At 37.8% G+C, this 22,037-nt stretch overlaps 1 protein-coding gene across 1 annotated transcript in view; it reads right to left on the reverse strand.

The window, feature by feature from the left end:
• CCDC136 (coiled-coil domain containing 136) overlaps window positions 1–22,037 on the reverse strand; it is an 852,200-nt gene that overhangs the window by 388,105 nt on the left and 442,058 nt on the right. Inside the window, exon 7 of the mRNA XM_044088645.1 lies at window positions 15,435–15,569. Within this exon, the coding sequence (XP_043944580.1) occupies window positions 15,435–15,569 (135 nt within the window). The remainder of the gene's footprint in view (window positions 1–15,434; window positions 15,570–22,037) is intronic.

A 22,037-nucleotide genomic window follows, 5' to 3' on the forward strand; every position in this document is an offset into this window, starting at 1 on the left:
TAATATTTGTGTCTAAAGAGGGTACCTAAATTTTGATGTGCTTTACTGCTGTTGCTATGGATATGGAGGTTGAATGCTAGATTTTCATCAATAATAACTCCTAGCAGTTTGATAATTGGAATTACTTCAATAAGAGTATTATTATGGGATTCAATAGAAAAATCATTCTTGCTCAGAACGGTAGTTTTTTTTGGGTGGGAATATTAGAAGTTTGGTTTTATTAGGATTTAGAGTGAGATGGTTGTTTGGCATTCAAGTTTCGGATGAAGTAAAAGCATTTTGGGTAAGACATTGCAACTCAGATACAGATTTGGCAGTACAGATGATTGTAGAATCATCTACATATTGGATAACTGTGTTATGGTTCAGGGTGGTGTGGAAGTTGTTAATGAATCTACTGAAAAGGAGGGGACCTAGCATAGATCCTTGAGGTACACCTGTGGTTGTGTTGAGAAAAGGTGAGAAGGAGATAGTCTGAGAATAAATTTAAAGTATGGGGTGAGATACCTAAATTGGTAAGTTTTGTGAGTAGAAGGGGATGGTGAAATGTGATGAAGGCCTTAGAAAGATCTAGGAACTGTGGGAAGACTATGTAACCGGCATCAAGAGCCCTGTTTACTGTATCCATAAAGGATATGAGAGCAGTACAGGTACTATGACCTGGCCTGAAGCCGTGCTGTGTGGGGGAAAGTATCTGCTTTTGGGCAAGATAGTTAAGAATTTCGGTGTGAATACATTTTTCTAATATTTTAGAAATGGGAAAGAGGACAGCAATAAGTCAAACATTAGAGAAATCAGAGTTGTTGGCACCTTTATGGAGTGGAAGAACAAATGCTTTCTTCCATATGTTTGATATACTGGACTTCCAAATAGATCTATTGAGGAGTATGCTGATAGGATAGGCAATGGAGTTTGCAGATAGTTGTAGAAATTCAGCAGGTAAATTGTCTGGTGCGTTAGTACAAGGTTTGAGTTTATGAAGTAGTTTTTTTATAGCTGAAGTTGGTATAGGTGGGAATGTGAATAGAGGAGTAGTAGAGGAGTGGGATGTGGTGAGGCTATCTAAGTAGGAGTTTTATCTGGATTAGGGCAATGATTGTTATTTTTACCAGGATGAAGTAGGGAATTGATTGTGCTCCAAAATTTCTTTGGGTTTAGTTTGTGTTGGTCTTGAAGGCTTAAGAAGTGTTCTTTTTTATTTTTAATCACTAGTCATTCTGCTTGGTTGCGTAATTGTTTATATTGAACAAAGTCATTAGGATTTTTATTTTGTGAGGTTTTCCAAGCTTTATCCCTAGCAGACATAATTTGCTTTGTGTGTTTGGTAAGCCAGGTCGCCTGTTTAGCTTTTATTCTTTTTAGGTGAGGTGGGGCTAAACTATTTAAAATTCTAACAAATGTTGAATTGAAGAATTCAACAACCTGATGGAGAGGGAGATATTTGAGTGGGGTCCAGATGATCCTTTGTAAAATTTCATTACCGGTGTTGGGGAGAAGTGAGATAAATCTCTGGTTTGCCTAACAAGGTGTGTGCTATGGACTGAGGTAGTCTAATGAGTTATAAAGGCTGGTAAGTGGTCACTAATACTGTTAGGTAGTGTACCAGAGGAGGAGATTTTGTTAGGATCAGGGACGAGTATCCAATCCAGAATTGAGCCACTGACTGTTTCATTGTTGGGCCTAGTTATATTGGTTATTAGTTATGTATAGTTATATAGGTTTATGCTGGTGGAAGGGTCCTGATTAGAAATAGCAAGCCAGTTAATGTTAACATCCCATAGTATCATGGTTTCATTTGTAAATGTTATTAGATGACCAAGCAACCATATATATATTTATATATATATATATATATATATATATATATATATATATATATATATATATATATTACTGACTATCATGCACACCTGTAGACTATCAGTACAGTCAACCAAATGCGGTCAGTTAAACAGACGTTGACCAAACCAAATTAACCCATGTGTACATATGGGTCTACTGCTTTTAATCGAATACCATGTATTCGAAAAAGAGCAGTAGACCATTCAGTTATGCGAAAGTGCACTTTCACGAAACTCGTTCCAACGAACCAGTAAAAAAAAAAAAACAGAAAACACTTTATAACATTACATTGAGTGGGGGGCTCCGACCCCCACACCCCCCTACTTAAATATACCAACTCCGAGATCGCATGACAGTGGGGAACAGGTAAATTCCCTATTCCCCACTGTAGTGTGCCTTGGCACTTCAGTTTCCCTGAACGGTTCATTGAACTGTGCTTTGTGGAAGTGCACTTTCCATTAAGTGCACTTTCGCGTAACTGATGGCCTACTGTTCATTTTCGAACAAGTGGATTTTCGGTCTTATACAGTAGACCTATATATATATATATATATATATATATATATATATATATATATATATGTATGGGTGCAGCTTACATCAGCAAAAGCTGACATCATCGAAACTCATTTAATCGAGACCAGTTTGCCGAATATGTACTTCATTGAATCCTGACAACACTGAATCCTGAAACATCGACAGTAGGTTACTAATGTATAGTTAGTCATGTGCTAGTAACCTACCTGTTAGTATGCCCTTTCCTTCATGGTAGTGCACTCTCGGAGTTGGTATATTTAATTTCCTGGGGGTGGGGGGCAGAGCCCCCCACATGGGGAGTGAGTGGGGGCTTGTCCCCCTGCATAAATGGTGATATTTAGTTATTATAGTGTGTTTATTATTTTTTGGACTCCAGTTGATTTAATAACATGTAGAGTTATGGGAAGATGTCGTAGTGGATGGCCTCTGTGCAGTGTAGGGTGAGTTCTTTATTTATGTACATGTTTGGGATGTTTTTATTTGGTTTATTTTTCTATTTTTAGTTGGCAGGTTGGTTAGCTGTATACGGAGAGTGTGTTCGATGTTCCGGGATCTGATGAAATGCATATTCGGCAAACTGGTCTTGATTAAATGAGTTTTGATGATGTCAGCTTTCGCTGATGTGAAGTACACCCATATATATATATATATATATATATATATAATATATATATATATATATATATATATATATACATATACACATATATATATATATATATATATATATATATATATATATATATATATATATAAATATATATATGTGTGTGTGTGTGTGTGTATATATATATATATATATATATATATATATATATATATATATATATATATATATATATATATATATATATATATATACACACACACACACACACACACACACACACACACACACACACACACACACACACACACACACACACACACACACACATACACATGTAGATCAAAGTTTCAAAACTTTGAAGGTCATATGGCCGAGACCATATGTTTGAACTTTCGAAACTTTGAAATAAAAATAAAAAAACACTAAAATAAAATAAAACAACTTACCTTTAAGTTTGTGCAGGGGGGCAAACCCCCCTCACTTCACACCTCCTGCAACTTAAATATACCAACTCCGAGATCACACTACAGTGAGGAATATGGAAAATCCTGAGTTCCACATTGTATGGCATTGTATATTTATAAACATATATAGTTATAAATATAGATATTTATATACTGCAATTTCATATAAATGTGGGATTACTGAAAATAATCAAAAGATATAAATGTCTACATTTACAGCTTTGACCACAGTATGTTAACAATGCAAATGTTAATTAAATTATTATGCATGCACCAAGCAATAACCTTGGAGCATGCAAAATTAAAACAAAAAAGAGACAAAAGGCTTTTTGCAGGGGGCAAGCTCACACCCTCTGCTTATTGTATATACTAAATCAAAGATCACACTACATTGAGGAGAGGAAATATTCCTCAACACCAAGAATTGTGCAGTCTTGCAGACCTAAAGACCATCTGCTTAGCTGGCCATCTTTTGTCCATTAAACAGATGTTGACCAAAATCAGAAACAACTAAATTCATGACTCACACATATCTGTCTAGAGCTGTCTAACTTTCAAACTATTTATCTATATATATACACCAATGAGTTTTGGGGTGCAGGTGGAGTTGCTCCCTCACCTGAAAAAACAGTATTTTATTATTTGCATGCAACAGGTTTATTTACCAGAGCATGTGTGTTTCACTGCTGGCATTCTGAGTTATTAGTACTTCTTACTAAGATATATTTACTTATTTATTTTCAGTTTGTTTGTCAGGATAGTCCATTGGGCCACAAGGATCCCATTTTCAATGGAGTCCTGGGGAGAAAAGCTCCAGAAAAATACAAATACATAGTACACATTGCACATATACAGTACAGATTATCTCATAGGAATACAAAGTAAATGTGATAAGAAGAGGTTAACAAAGATAGAATACATCAGTATAGTTCATTAAGCAGCGATAAAAAACACTTTTTTTTTTTTTTTTTACAAAAGTAGCAGCATAGGGTAACTGTTAAGCAGTTGGTCAAATAGTTCAACCGAGCTGTGGAACTGCAGGAGGCAGTGATGGTGTATTTAGTTCTAGGAGAGTAGGAAGTGGTATTAGAAGGATTAGGTAGGATGGGAACAGGAGCCCTTCCATTGTGAAGTTAGGTGTGAGTGCAGCAAGGTTTTAAATGAGGAGAGACTCCTGGTGATGCGGATAGGAGATGGTAGAGAATTCCAGAGACATGCAAGACAGAAGGACATTAGATGATTCCCAGCTGGACGTGTGGGTTTGTGAAATTTAATTAGTTTTTGGGAATTAGATCTTAGAAGTCATTCTGGTTCATGCATTTCAAAGGCAGTGGTTAGGGAGGGACAAAGAGAAGGGTTGTAAATGTGTTTGCGTGCTTTGATAAGTTGGGAATAAGTAAGGAGATTAGGTACCTATATCTATATGGGTCCACTTTGTAATTTCGAAATACTGAAATCTCGAATTGCAGTATTTCGAAATCACAAAGCTGAATAAAGTGCGAAATTCAAAATCCCGAAGAACGGAGATTTTGAATTTCCACTTTCGCTGGTACGGTGTGTGGATGTTTGGGTTTAATTTAGGTCAGTTTGTGTGTAAGTATGTTGGCTAGGGGTCTTAGTTTGTGTAAGTCTGTGTTGTGACTGTGATATGTGTGTGTGAGGGACTGTAAGGTGTGTGTGAGTTTCATTTTTGTTTCTGTTTGTGCGATCTTGGAGTTAGAATATATAAGTAGTGGGGGTGTGGGGGGCACAGCCCCTCACATGGGGGGGTGCAGGGGGGCTTACCCCATGCTTATATGTAGTTTAGATGCATTTGTTGGATTGTGGGGGGAGATTTGTGTTTGTTTATGTATGAGTAGTTTTGGGATTTTTAATTTCACGGTTGTGTGTTTTCGGATTTGTGAGTTGTGCTTGGGTTTTCGGCTTTGTGATTTCAAAATACTGAAATTCGGGATTTCAGTATTTTGAAATTACAAAGTGGACCCATCTATATATATAGATATATATAGATATAGATATATAAATAGATAACTATAGATTTATACTTATATATATATATATATATATATATATATATATATATATATATATATATATATATATATATATATATATAAAAGAAAGACCCAATAAAGCTAGAGTCTTCACTGTGTAATACTTTAAACATCTTATATGTTCTTTCTTGCAGTTTTTACTGAACGCTTTTGATTGTGTGACATTTTCACCCTTTTATTAGTTTATACACACCCCATAACTCAAATATACCATCTCCAAGATCACACTACACTGGGAAAAGTTAATTTCCAAACCCCACTGTATCAAGCCCCCCCTGCAGAAATGTAGTAAAGAGTGTTTGGTAGTTTGGTATCATTATATGTCATTATATGTGGAGGGGATGTTATTTTCATGTGATTTGTACTGTTAGAAGTTATGAAATTCAATGTTATGGGTTTTAGATGTTTTGAGTTTTAGATGTTCTGGTCTCAATGTTATGAAATTAGATGTTATGGGTTTTAGATGTTTTGAAGGGGACCCATATATATATATATATATATATATATATATATATATATATATATATATATACATCTACTTCACATAACCAAACGCTGAAATGTTCGAAATTCATATGGCTGAGAACATATGATCGAACATTTGAATATTCAAAAATGTGAACTAGACCCATAAAAACAAAAAAACACACATTAAACTGTGTATAGCAGGGGGCTTCTCCCCCCTGCACCCCCCACACCACCTCTACTTAAATATACCAACTCCGAGATCGCATTACAGAGAGAACAAGGGAAATCTCCTGGTCCGCGCTGTATGTGATTTCCCGTTCAGAATATCGGCATTTCAAAACTTCGAACATATGGTCTGCGCTCATATAGGTTTCGAAGTTTTGAATTTCGGCATTCTGAAGGGGACCCATATATATATATATATATATATATATATATATATATATATATATATATATTTATTTATATATGTATATGTGCATGTGTCTGTGTGTGTATGCCTAAATGATGGCCCGTCTTGGCCACCCACTCATGTCTATGACAAATGAATGGGCCAGCTGGGCAAGTGAAGGATTGATGATCAGCAGGCAGTGGGGGCAAAAAGTTAAAAACGTATGATTGCATGCTTTATAAGCTTACAAAATAGGTTCAAAACTGCTTTGCCAATAGATATGGATTATATGCAAAAGGCAGGTAATAAAAATGCCAAGCTTAACGTGTTTAAAACAGAGAACACAGTTTTAAGTATTAGTTGTCTCTGCTTAAAAATAAATTTCTTAAAAAGACACCAAGGACCCTTTGAAGTTAGAAAAATTGAAACAGATGTATCAAATAAATGTGTTAAAACCATGGAGGGAAGCAAAAGAGTGTGTTGTCAGCCTGGAAGATGACATAGACAGCAGCAGTAGGGTACCAGAGAATTCTTTTACTGCTGTTAAAATAGATTAAACATTGTCTAATGCTGAAACCATAAAGTAAAAGAGTTCGATCCTCAGCTAGGGTGCCTTCTGTGTGGAGTCTGCATGTCCTCCCTGTGGTCACGTGGGTTTCCTCTGGGTGCTCCGGTTTCCTCCCACATCCCAAAGACATGCTGTAGGTGGATTGGACACTCTAAATTGGCCCTAGGCAAGTGTGCGTGCATGTGTGTGCCTTCTGTGGAAGGTTGGGCGCCAGGCTGGCAACTTAACACCGTAAAACTCTACTGCCAATCATGAGCGGAGAGGTGATCTGCTGTGGCGACCCCCAACCAGGAAAAGCCAGAAGAAGAAGAAGCCTATCCTTTGACCAAGTATACAAATGGAAAAGTGCCTATCAACAGTAGGTGGACTGTAGCAGCAAATGAGGCTTCTATTTGGCTAAAAGCTATCTTATGCTTAAATCCAGTTTTGGTTGCCCCTTATATTTGGCTAAAAGCTATCTTATGCTTAAATCCAGTTTTGGTTGCCCCTTATGTCACAAAACCCTTTATAGTACACACCAAGGCACCTGAAGTAGGTTTGGAAGATGTGTTACCTCAGGAAGTAGGCAGTAAGGGCCATCCAGTCTGCTTCAAAAGCAGAAAGGCAAGTAAGGTTGAAATATGATGCTCTGCCGTAGAATGAGAATCTATCACTAACAAATAGACACTAACATCTTTATGGTATTATTATGGAAAGCAGCTTCTCTTTGGTAACTGACCATGCATACCTGCAGTGGTTGTACAACCAATGAGATATAAATGCCAAACTATGTAGGTGGACATGGTCACTGAAGCCATTGTATTCACCATTAGGCACAAACCTGTCATTATCCACAAGAGCCCTTTTGGTGGGTATATGCTTGGGGGGGTGGCTGTTGTGACATAGTGGCTATTTGATACATTAGAAAATATGTTTTTAATGTAATGAACATACACCATGTTTTTTACTAAGATGTTGATGGTGGTATGTACTGGCAACATATTATGGTAGTCAAAGCTCAGAATAACACAGCCTAATGTGAATTACCTGTGAAACAGATGTTTGACTTTCATAGAAAGGAATTTTGAAGCCAAGAGTGGAATTATTGTTGGACTTACCAGAAGAAGCTATGAAAAATATCAATACAAGTCCTGTGGATTTACACAAGGCATACCAGCAGCCTAACTGTGGATTTGCACAATGAGTGCCAGCAGCCTAACTGTAGATTTGCACAAAGAGTACCAGCAGCCTAACTGAGGATTTACACAAGGAGTACCAGCAGCCCTACTGTGGATTTACTCGAGTACCAGCAGCCTAACTGTGGACTTAATCAAGGAGTACCAGCAGCCTTACTGTGGATTTGCACAATGAGTACCAGCAGCCTAACTGTGGATTTACACAAGGAATGCCAGCAGCCTAACTGTGGATTTACTCAAGGAGTACCAGCAGCCTAACTGTGGATTTACTCAAGGAGTACCAGCAGCCTAACTGTGGATTTAAACGAGTACCAGCAGCCTTACTGTGGACTTAATCAAGGAGTAACAGCAGCCTAAATGTGGATTTACACAAAGAGTACCAGCAGCCTAACTGTGGACTTAATCAAGGATTACCAGCAGCCTAACTGTGGATTTGCACAAAGAGTACCAGCAGACTAACTATGGATTTATTGGAGTACCAGCAGCCTAACTGTGGATTTACACAAGGAGTACCAGCAGCCTAACTGTGAATTTACTCAAGGAGTATCAGCAGCTTTATTCTGGATTTACTCAAGGAGTACCAGCAGCCTTACTGTGGACTTAATCTAGGAGTACCAGCAGCCTAACTGTGGATCTACACAAGGAGTACCAGCAGCCTAACTGTGGACTTAATCAAGGAGTACCAGCAGCCTAACTGTGGATTTACACAAGGAGTACCAGCAGCCTAACTGTGAATTTACACAAGGAGTACCAGCAGCCTAACTGTGGACTTAATCAAGGAGTACCAGCAGCCTAACTGTGGATTTACACAAGGAGTACCAGCAGCCTAACTGTGGATTTACACAAGGAGTACCGACAGCCTAACTGTGAATTTACTCAAGGAGTACCAGCAGCCTAACTGTGGATTTAAACAAGGAGTACCAGCAGCCTTACTGTGGACTTAATTAAGGAGTACCAGCAACCTAACTGTGGATCTACACAATGAGTACCAGCAGCCTAACTGTGGATTTACACAAGGAGTACCAGCAGACTAACCATGGATTTATTCAAGGAGTACCAGCAGCCTAACTGTGGATTTACACAAGGTGTACCAAGAGCCTAATTGTGGATGCATTTAAGAATTGCAAGGCTTCTTGACTAGAAATGTGATTCCTAGTCTCTACACCATAAGGAATGTTGTGTTTTATTCACAGAAAACTAAGCTATAAGTAACCAGAAGTATGTTAAACAAAAATGTGTTTTTTTTTTCTTTTAAGCTGAAAATCAACTTTGCTTTGACTTCTCCAGTGCAAATAAAATGCACTTAAATTGAAGAAACAGTATCCAGCATTAAAGTGACTAGTAATCATCACTTAGAATGTTTTGATTCTGCATGAAAACTTTGTCGCTTACTGTTTACTAAAAGCAAAATAATCATTCAAGGTTAAGAAACACTTGTTTACATTAAATTTATTCAAGATCACATTTATCCAGATTGTTTGAATTTATAACATAAAATGTGAAACGGCAATTATTCTTGGACATGTCCATCAAAAATGTTCAAGGTATTTTATTCCAGGCACTTCCCTTTGTGTTCTATCTTTGTAGACTCACCTACTAAATAAAATAAAATCCAAGACTGTCTCATCTTAGACATACATGTCTTCTCTTGGTGACAGTGTTGAAATGGCAGGTGCACTGAATCTAAACACAGCATTTACATTAACTGAATTTGAACAGAAAAACAAATGTTCATTCAAATGTCTTTTTCCTGTACAATGCAAAGATACATGTATTGGGTAAGACCCATCTCAAGCAACGTTGCAAGACTACCCACCCTTTCATCATTGCATTATGTATATATGTATGAATGCTCTGAAGTTACTGATATTTTATTATTTAGCATTTTAAACTTCAAACCCCAACTACAAAATGAAATAAGTGACAAAGTTCTATCATATGTGTCTGTCTGCAAATGAATAACAAAACATTATCATTCATAACTTTTTCTTGCCTGAATACTTTATTTTCAAACCACAGAAGTGATCACAAATAAATAATTGATTTTTTGTTGCCTGATAGTTTTTCTAAACAAAGACATAATTATATATGACATGCACTGACAATTCTGTAACAATTTTATAACAGGTAAGTCTGAAAACACTAGAGTATGGAACTGATGTTAGGAATAAACAACTGCTTCATGAAGCTTATTTTATATCAAAAACTAGTACCACTTTATCAGGATACTTTAGGTACTAATGTGACTACATTTTAAACTATTTCATGTGCTGAACCTGCTTTAACCAAACAGAAGTGGACATTTCTAGATAATAACAGAATGTATGTTTGTTGCTAGCTTTTTATCCAGTTTTACAGTAAGGAGCATTGCTGAACATTACTGGAGTCTGCTCACTTTCAATTATGTAATTAAGCAGACATTTAACAAAGGACAGCAAGAAATCATACTTGAAAAAGTGTTTTTACTGAGTCTCCAGCTATAGCTATATGCATCAACTTATATGTGGTTTAGCAGCAGAAACTGTACAGCCCACCCCCACCATAATACCGCCTAATACACAGAAACAGCAATTATCAAATTATTCTTCTTTCAGTTAAAGACATCATATATGATAGTTACACAGCTACATACTTATATCTATACCTATCTGTCTATCTATCTATCTATCTATCTATCTATCTATCTATCTATCTATCTATCTATCTATCTATCGATTTATCCATTGATCTATCTATTTTTTCCATTGTAGAAATAGCACTCCCTGCATTGCAGGGAACAATGTCTATCACACATTCAAATTCACCATCAACTATGGAGGAATATCTATATTTATTAATAACCTCACTGTCTCTCAGCAGGTTTTGTATGATACAGATCTGAAACTGGCTGAAGTCCTAGATATACTCAATGAAATTATCACATTATAGCCAAATATAGATCCTTTTTTATATCTACCTTCAGAGCATGCACAATACTTTAAAAGTTACAAAATTCTACAATTGAACCAAATGCCTATTTTAAGGGTAACTTTAACTATACTCATATCAACTTGCAAACTTATACCATTAACAACAAATATCCCCAGATATTTCAGGACTTCAAGTGCAAATATGGTTGACCAAATTGTTCTCCTACCCACCAGAGGTGTTAATTTTCTAGATTTTGTCCTCACAAACATTTCTTCCAGCTGTGTCAACCTGCTTGTTACCCCATTCCTAGTCAAATCTGACCATCTTGCTGTGATTTTCTCTATGAATACCACCTGTGTGGCCCATAGTAACAACTATACATTTGTGAATTTCTCTAAAACCTGTAACTTGTTATTTACTAATCTTACATGATAATCACAAATGGTACAGCTCCCCAGCAATCATTGTGCCTGGGGATGCTGCCTACTGGCCTGAATTTGAATCCCTCTTGGATACATGCATTGAGGAATCTGTACCTATCTACCATAAACCCAAATCATACATTTATATTTAAACCCATATGAAGAAACTACCACATCAATAGACATTATACTAACAGAAAAAAGTTACTGGCCTTCAACAAAAGATGCACACTTCACCATTACAACAGGGATTTAAAACTGGCAATTTAGTCTCTCAAATGTACTGTTGGGAAAATCTAAGGTCAGCTATGAATTCTGGGTTACAATGAATTCAAAAGACAAACATAAAGACTTCTTCAGCTATATTACGAGACTTAGAATCAACCAATAATTCTGCAGTGAAATTGTTTCTGATGGTACCTCCTTATCCGCCAAAAAAAAAACATTGCTAATATTCTTGCACACAAATTATCTTACAACTCAATTTCAACCACCCTTCCCTGTGTCCCCCCTCCATTCCACACTGCACGCTCTCCTGAGAACAATTTGGACCAAGTTCTCAGAACTAAAAAAGACCACTTCCATGGCCTTGACAATATCCTGGTATCTGGGGAAAAGCTCAAAGTCCTACTCAGCAAAATCCTTCCTTAAACTCATCAACCTGAGTCTGTCTATTGGGAATGTCCCTGAGGTATGGAGAATGGTAGCTGTGCTGCCCTTGCAAAAAGCCAATCCCTCTACTGACTCTGTGAATTATATGCCTATTAGTCTCATTAATATTTTTCCAAGGTTATAGAATGTATTATACCTGAACTAGTTAACATTCCAACATTATATCACTTGGTATACACCAATTCAGCTTTGTAAAAGGATGATAATTCACACTGCTTATCTAGATCTTGCAAAGGTTTTTGACATGAACTCCCATTCTGGGCTTACTGAGAAACTGTCCCATCTCAGCATTAACCCATACAGAATTTGATGACTAGAACTGGCTATCTGACAAAACCATACTGTTAAGGTAGGGGGTACTTGCTCTAGATAACAAAATGTCACCAGTGGTGTCTCATGAAGGCTTTGTCCTGGCTCCACACATTCTTTGTTATCCATTTCTCCGATATAAAAGCTAATATCAAGGGAGTATGGTTAATTAAGTTTATTGATTACTGCAAACTAGGTGAGGTTATCAAATCCTATTCTGTTATGCAAGTTCTCCAGCAAGAGTTGGACCAACGAAATGCTTATGCTTACCCTTAACACCAAGACTACTTACCAAATGCCTAACATTCTATTTAATGTTATGCATGTTGATCACAACAATTATTTGGACTCACCGTATCTCTGTGATGGTTAGAAAATTCTTGTACCTTCCACAACTTACCCTTCATGGCACCACCTCAAGGTCAAAACAAGTTATAGTGCCCCTTCATTCATCCCTTATTGGGCTTCTTATTGAATACAATGCACACTTTGACATGTGCCTTACTAAGCACCTACACCGGCTTGTGAGACCTCAGTGTTTCCTCATAGAAAATACCTCATGTCTCAGTATCCTTAGCTGGTCTGACAGACTATAAGCCCTGTTCCCCCTACTCAGTGTCATACAGAATCCTGAGGGGTGATCTCTGCTTAGCCTTCCATGCTATGTACTACACATTACTCTTTGCACTCCTTCACCTAAACAGAACCAGTGGTAAAACAAACATTTGTTCTGCAGACCTAAATCTATACTAACATATCACCTAAACAGAACCAGTGCTAAAACAAACATTTGTTCTACAGACCTAAATCTATACTAACATATCAGCGAACAGAACCAGTGGTAAAACAAACATTTGTTCTACAGACCTAAATCTATACTAACATATCAGCGAACAGAACCAGTGGTAAAACAAACATTTGTTCTACAGACCTAAATCTATACTAACATATCAGCGAACAGAACCAGTGGTAAAACAAACATTTGTTCTACAGACCTAAATCTATACTAACATATCAGCGAACAGAACCAGTGGTAAAACAAACATTTGTTCTACAGACCTAAATCTATACTAACATATCAGCGAACAGAACCAGTGCTAAAACAAACATTTGTTCTACAGACCTAAATCTATACTAACATATCAGCGAACAGAACCAGTGCTAAAACAAACATTTGTTCTACAGACCTAAATCTATACTAACATATCAGCGACTCCAAATGACATGATAGATACGTAACATAAAGTACTCCATGTTTTGGATACTTCACACAAAGTATTCCATGTTTTTGGATACGTAACACAAAGCATCCCATGTCTTTTGATACTTCACACAAAGTATTCCATGTTTTTGGAATAGGTTTCCATTACCTACCAAGCTGATTACTGACACACTAACCTTTAAAACTGGTCTAGATGACTGGGTAGGTGATCACAACTTTTCACTGGGACATGTGGAGAACGTGCACTTAACTGGGTATTGTTAGTCTCCCACCAGTACTGGGTGATATACACTTGAGCTTCTCCATGGTCTCCATGGCTATAAATGTGGTAAGAACTTTTGAACCTTTAAAAAGTCCATCTGCTACTGATGGAGTAACATTTGTAGGCTGCTGTTTGCACTAAAAAGATTCAAAGAGAACTCTGACTCCTCCAGCTCTTACATGGGGGCTGTACTCATCAGTCTATACATATTTGCCTTCAGAGGTTACTGCATCATTAATGCAGGAGAGATAATGACACCTCCACTTTAAAAATGCAGTAACTATCTTTCTCAATCAATCATAATTCATGCTTCCCACCCCCTCCCACAAAAAGCAGTAAACTGGAAAACAATATATGAGACGCATGCAACATACCACTCACTTCAATAGTCAGCTAAACACTACATCGTGAAGTAGAAATGTAGCCCCAGTATGAGAACCACATTCAGTTATGTAAGCCATTATGGACACAACAATTAGGCCCCGAGTACAAGCTCGGACATTATATATCATTTACACAAATGTTTAAATCACAAAATTCCCGTTTCAGTGTGAAAAACTACTAAAAGAAACACGATCTGGAAGATGAATGTCTCACAAAAATTCTACTGGCACAAAACAGGGTAAAAGTCAGTTGTAGCAGAATGATAGTTCTGTAGGCTTGGCTCTGTTTTTACCTTGGGGAGTCTAGGCAGGAATGACATCAAAAGATAAATCAAGAAAGGATACTCTGCAATTCAGTTTCTTCCCCTTTGATTTACTTTATTGTTTAAATCTGTTTAAATTTCATCTACTAAAGCTCAAAGCCATACACTGTACACACTTCTGAGTAAATCCAAAGCAAACACAAAGTGTATTGTACCTGTACACTGCAAAGACTCAGTTAGCCTCTGTGCTAACAAGGCAATTATGGCTTGTTCAAAGGATCCTACATATATGACTTTAACCAGCTCAAGAAAACATCACCAGTCTCTGTACTATGACTTTGTAAATGCATGTTTCAGTCTATTTATATACTACTGGAGATATGATATTATTTAATATTTCATTGTTGAGAACGTCTTCATAATATCTTGCCTGGCAGCTTGCTAGAGAACAATCAAAATAATGACGTAAAAGAAATTGTTTAATGCTTTGGTAAACTTACTTTTATTCCTGGTATTTGTGAACTGCCTTTCTAACTGAAAAACATTTTCGGCAGCAGTTTTTGCAATTATTTTGTCTCTTGTAATAAATCTAAAATACTGCTCCAATGAGCATGATATTAGAGATGATTTTTATCAGGAGTTCAAGGCAAACCCTCTAGCAATACCTTACTGTTCTCTTGCAGAGTAGTACTTTTACATTGATTTTAATTTGCTGCTTATTTCTTATTCTCAGGCATTAGTGACTTTACTAATTTATTTAAAAAAAAATGTAAACTCTGGACAGTTGAAGTGTAGTACTACTTGGATGGTGAAGTGAAAGGACCAGGGTGTGTTTAACGGTATCTTGAACACCTAGCCAGAGAAGCAGCCTTTACTCCTTACCTGCGCTCTGGACCCTTTCAGTTTCTGGATTTCCTCTCTGCACTTTTTGAGTTCTGCTTCGATCTCTGCCGTTTGCTGCTGGCTGATCTTATAACGCTCTTCCAGCTCTCGAACCTCGTTATGCAAATCTTCACACTGCAAAGAATGGAGAAAAATCCTATGTAAACTGAATATTCTGGATACAACTGATAACACAAATTATGACATTTATTATAAATCTATACAATACTTACAGCTTAGCATTATACAAGAATAAGCACTCTGAACATGACTATTATACATTGTTTTACTTTAATTTGCAAATTGTCTGAACTTCATATTTAGGTTCATATGTAGGTACTAGGCTATTGGCCCTAGGGCCTATATAAGCCTAGCCAAAAAGGTACCCTGGCTTTCGCCACCCAAGAAAATTATTTTCCTGTGCCCCTGTCAAGCAGAGCCACAGAGGTGATCCCTGGGGTGAATTTACTATTTCCCATCCAGTCATCAAGATTTTTCTTAAAGAGTGCTAATGAGGAGCTTTGTTTGATATAGACAGGTAGTTTGTTCCAGAGTATGAAAAGTCTCTGGGACAGGAATCTATCCCTCCAGCATGTTCTGTTTATTGTGGTGACAAGGTTTAGGTCCCTAGAGTGTGTAGCTCGGAGGGAGTGGGATTTTTTTAAATGGAGCATGTCCAACATCTCTGGGTTTGACATAGCTTTGTATGTTAGGCAGAGATCGCCTCTGAGTAGGCGATATTCAACACAGTAAAGCTGGAGTTTTTTGAGACGGTCTGCATAGGCCATCTGTTTGAGACTGGTAATCCTCTTTTTGAGATATTTTTGTGGCCTTTCCAGTTGTTGTAGATGTCTTGTGAGGTACATAGCAAAAGGGGCACTGTACTCTATAATGGGTCTAATGAGTGACGAGTAGAAAGGAACAATGACCTCTGTTTTTCTGGATGAGAAATCTTTTGTGATGAGGTGTGCCATGTAGGAGGATTTCCTGACAACTGTGGCGATGTGATTATCAAAGGAGAGACTACTGTCCACCTGTGTCCCAAGGTCTCTTATCACACTTTCAGTGTTAAGTAGACTACAACCTATGTGATAGTTCATGGGTACAGAGTTTTTACCAAAGGGGATGACAATGCACTTTTTGGCATTGAGTTTGAGGCCATGGCTTTGACACCAGGCATCTGTCTCAGTGAGGCCCTTTTGCTCCTAGTTTGCAGTCATCTGTGAACTTCATTAGTCAAAGACCTTCTGTGTTAGCCTGCACTTCAGAGAAGTAGATGCCAAACAGGAGAGTACCCAGGACTGAACCCTGTGGTACTCCACTTGTCACTGGTCTGAAGTCGGACTTGGAGTCGGTTACTTTCACAGTGTGGGTTCTGTCAGTGAGCCAGTTGGCAACCCATCTTGTGACATAGGGATTTATACCTAGTTTAGTGAGGTTTATCTATAATTCCAGAGTGGGGAATTGTGTCAAAAGCCTTGGCGAGATCTAGATAGGCTGTGTGAACCACCTTACCCTCATCTGCGGCTTTGGTGACTGCTTCAAAGAAGTCTACCAGGTTTAGGAGACATGATCTGCCTTTTACAAACCTGAACTGGGTGGGGTCCAGAGTTTGGAGATTACCAATGCCTTTGTTTATAAGTTCCATGATGATACATCCCATGGCCTTGCAGACCAGGCTCATCAGGCTAATGGGGCGGTAGTTCCCGGGGTCCATGGTGGCTCCCCATTTGTGGAGTGGGATAACCGTCACTATGTGCCATTTAGTGGGCACAAAGCCTGAAGTGAGGCTATGACTGAACATGGTGCTTAGGTGGGGTGCCAGTTCATTCTGTAGTTCATGTAGAACACAGCCTGGGACGTTGTCAGGTCCCATGGATGCTGTGTTCTTGGCTTTGGAGAGTGTGGTTTTTACTTGTGCAGCCATGATTACAGGAACTTTGCATTCTTCTGGTATAGAGATGGGCCCTTTAGGGGGTGAGGGGGGGGTAAAGTTAGCACTGAACCTATCTGCCAGGATGTTGAGAATATCAGTTGGTTCTGTGTATTTAGTGCCATTGTGCTGTAACTCAGAGCAGATCTGAGTGTTGCCATTGAGATTCCTGACACCGCTATAGAATGCTTTGGGGTTGTCTTTAGAATCAGTGGCGATTTTGTTTTCGTAACTAGCTTTGGAGGATTTTTCGAGGGATCTCAGCTTCTTACTGAGGCTGACCAGGGAGTTTCTCCAATCATGGAATTTTACTATTTTTTGCAACAGTTTCTTTCTTCTGTTGTAGAGTTTGTTTATGGCAGGGGACCACCAGATTGGCTTCTTTTTTTTCGAGCATAGCATCTTGGTTCTGTTAGGGATAGCATGATTCATACACTCATGTAAGTGCTTATAAAGTGCATTTTGTGTAGGATTCAGCAGTCGTACCTCTATTGTCCGTCTGCATGGGTGTCTTGAAATTTGCCACTTCTGTCTTAGGAAGTGTGAAGCTGGTTTTGGAGAAATTTTTTTACGGTGGTTTCCCTAATGGGGGGGGGGGGTGGATGTCTAGGGTGATTAGCTTGTGGTTGGATCTGACCAAAGAGGAATTTACCTCTGGTGTGGAACACCGGTCGCCCATGTTCATAATATCCAGGTCTAGGATATTGCTGCTCTGGTGGAGGTGTGTATAAGATGATCTAAGGTATAGGAATTTATGAATTCCAGAAAACGTCGAGCAAAGGAGTTGGTACATGAGTACTTTTCCCAATTAATGGTGGGGTATTTGAAATTGCCCATTATTAGGATGTTGGGTTATACCCTAATATTTTCCAGTGTATCAGGAAATGAGGAGTTGGAATCCTGGGGCATGGTGGGGGATCTGTAGCAAGTTACAATTTGGATTGCTGTCTTGCCCAGAGTTAGCTATACTTGGATAATATCGGATGCATTATGTTGAGCAACTAGCCTGGAGGTGTGAATATCCTTAATGAATATGGACACGCTTCCACTTTAGTGTTTCATTCCAGGTTAGGTGGCCAAAAGGTGTGGTATGAATTATAGCCTGGTAATGCAGGGGTGCTCTCTGGAGCCTTGAACCAAGTCTCTGTCACTGCACAGATGTTGATGTTCTCCATTTTAAGGAGTGCCTCGAGTGAGTACATTTTGAGTTTTAGAATTCTAGCACTGAGTACCATTACCCTCAGATTTTGCTTGCTTGTACCTGTTATGGTGGTGAATTTGTCATTTGAACCTTGCCTAAAAAAGGCACTATAGGGGTGGCAAGAGCCTTAGCCAGTATCCAGAATCCCAAGGGTGACAGGTGCAGGCCATCTCTGGCAAAGCATCGTGATCTGTCAATCATGTCATCCCAGGCAGACAAATACTGGATCCCCTTAGAATGACACCAGAAACTTAGCCAATTGTTGAAGTCAATCTTGGAGGTGGTTAGCAAAAATATTGTCATAATGTAGTGTTAAAAATATACTTCCTATTGGTTATTGTTTTTTCTGAAATTAATTTACCAAATAAAGAAGTAACGCTAAATAGAATTTAATTTACATATACAAACTGTTCACTCCAAGTATGTAAAGAACTAATTACATTTAGAGTGTTAACAAAGTATAATATTTAGGTCCAATCATCCCTGTATTGACTAGGAGTGAAGCACTTTATTTATGCTGTTCAAAGACAGTGTTTTCAAAGATCACACCATCAAGACCACGTCACTGAATTCAGTTTGCCCAAATGTCTGATTACTTAAAAGGACAGTGCTTTGAATGCATTTGTATAGTATCTGCACAAGCTTGATGGTTAGAGCTGGGATCTAGGCTGGAGTATGGGATTAGGATAAGGCTAGGGTTAGGGCTAGGACTAGGGTGAGAGTTAGGTTAAAGATTCAGATTGAGGTTAGGTTTAAGGTTAGAATTAGGGTTAGAGGGTGCAGGTGGTATTGTGTTTTTGTGGGGATGCAAAGTGAGGGATTCTGTGCCTGTCTAGAAGTTGTCTCTGTAATTATGTGAGTGTGTTTACATATTGTGAGTGTTCATTCCATTGTTTTAATATGGAATTAGTTTTTTTCTTTTAGTGCTTTTCAGCTATGTGTATTCCTCAGTGTTATTTTCGGCGATATCATGTAGACCTATGAAATATATCCCAAAGGTGGTCTCAGAATACTGCTATGGTAATATAACTAATTTCCAACTTTCCAACCAACAGGTTGTGATATCAAAACAAAGGAAAAGAGATGCATAATAACCTAATAAAAGAAGCATGCAGCAAGTCAGACTGAATGTAAAGTATTTTCCTTACCATGATTTTCTTGGAGTGCGGGCCTAGTATGTAGTGAAGCCATGCAGGGTGTAGGCATGATTGGTTTGTCCTACATCATGATAGGCTTTCTGCCAAACACCGCTCCAAAAGCATGTACCTCAGAAGATGGCTAATACCCTCTGAGAAAGGAAAGTGGAAAGTACACACTCATCTGCCCCTCCTAGCTGTAGTTAGAGTGTAAGTGGTACAGACAGACACTTGGCATTTGTGCCAGTGTGTTAACTCAAATCAAAAGTAATTTTTGAATAACAGGGAAAATACATTAAAATAAATTTCTTACAGTAAATACAGAAAAGGAGAACTATAGGAGAGCTATAAAGACTATATATGTAAAACAAATCTATTATACAACTCCCCCCCATTAATATTCAAAAATGTGCATGCTGATTGGTCAGCGTGCACGTTGAAAATCAGAGTTAGTGTAATGGAAAAAGGACCGGTCGCCCGGACTTTTTCCATTACTATAACTCTTTTTTCACACTGTTTCGCTATGTTAAATGAGTTTAACATAGCGAGACAGCTTTAAAAAAAGCAACAGAGATTCTCCGTTGCTTTTTTAAAAGCTGTCTCGCTATGTTAAACCCATTTAACATAGCGAAACAGTTTGTAAAAAGCAACAGAGATCTTGCTTTCTCTGTTGCTTTTTTCAAAACTGTCTCGCTATGTTAAATGGGTTTAACATACCGAGGCAGCTTTAAAAAAAGCAACGGAGATTCTCTGTTGCTTTTTTAAAGCTGTCTCGCTATGTTAAACCCATTTAACATAGCAAAAACAGTTTGTAAAAAGCAACGGAGATCTTGTTTTCTCCATTGCTTCTGCCCACAGTTCTGATGTACTGCTTAGGCATATGTATGTGCAGTACATCAGAACTGCCGCAGAATACCAGACAGCTGCGGAAGGGCAACAAGGAGGCATTATACAATGCCATTATTTAAGAAAAGTAATTATTTTTTTTCTTAAATAATGTCATTGTATAACAGCAATAACCCACTTCTGGGTGTGGGTAATGCTGGATTTATCCATGGTTGGCTTTGTTTGGCCACTCGGGCTTCACCCTCATGACCAAACCACGCCAACTCTGGGTAAATCCAGCATTACCCATACCCAGGCATGGGTTATTGCTATAATAGTAACCAGTAATTATTTTAAATATTTATGTTGTGATGTCAGAAATTTGTTAAGCAAAAACTTTCACCAACTTGATGTGCATACAGCTGTGCCTCATTCTATTTCCTTTAAGTACAAAACAAAATACTTATTGTGAGTATACAAATATTAACAAATGCTTCTGCTATTGCATGACACAAAATTGCTCATTTAAGTATACTGAATAACTCTCCATTAAACAGAAGTTTAGAAAAATAGACAAAGGTATTCATTATCAATTGCACAGTATCAGATTTAACCCATGTTGAAAACTGTATACATAAAACTTAATTATATATTGCATTCAGTCATTGATGACTTTATGGGTTGTACTGCCTAATGAGTAAATGGATCTGTCATCAGTATTGTAAACAGCATGATACAATACATAATTAGTGTCTTGCTTCTTATGGAATCTAACATATATTTCACATGGACAGTTTTATTTTCACTGTGAAATGTATCATTTCAAATGCAAAGAAAGAACTACATGGCCTTGGTGAAAACAAATGAATAAAAATTAAAATGCCAACATTATATTACTGCAGAGCAAATTTACTGCAAAGGAAAGCAGAATACAAGTTAGACTTTTTACGGTGTTAGTAAAAGGGCCAGAGCTCTGTCTCAGCACACTGCTATAAAATACAAAGAGATTTGGACCAGATTAAATATCCACTAAGGGCCCTAGCGATTATATCACAGTAAGGCTCAGCTGGTTGTTTGGATTGCATTTTGCAAGGGGTTTTGGACCCTGTATGGTACTATTAATAAGGAATCGAGTGATTATGTAGAATCTTGGTGAACAAAATGAACCTGAGTGGTTTGAAATGCACTGTACTCAAAACTCACAGGGAAATATGATTAAAATGCTGGATTGTAACTTTTTCCTTTGTTTTTCCTTTGCAATATTCAATTAAGGGATACAGTTAAGAAACACTGCTAATATGGCATAACACTGGATTACATCTCAAAGAAGTACCTCCAAGACAATTTTAAACAGGTTGAGGTATAGTTTCATTGACTGATAGGTGGCAATGATAGACTTCTTAATCGACAATGTGCATTGTCAAAACATGGTAAAGCATCCCAAACAGTCCACATTGCAAAGATAGAAATTATACTGCTTCGTCTATCGCTAAAGAATAAGCCAGAAC

This window comes from Protopterus annectens, chromosome 11.part0 (genome assembly GCF_019279795.1).
Source record: "Protopterus annectens isolate FY-2018-M chromosome 11.part0, PAN1.0, whole genome shotgun sequence".
NCBI lineage: Eukaryota > Metazoa > Chordata > Ceratodontiformes > Protopteridae > Protopterus > Protopterus annectens.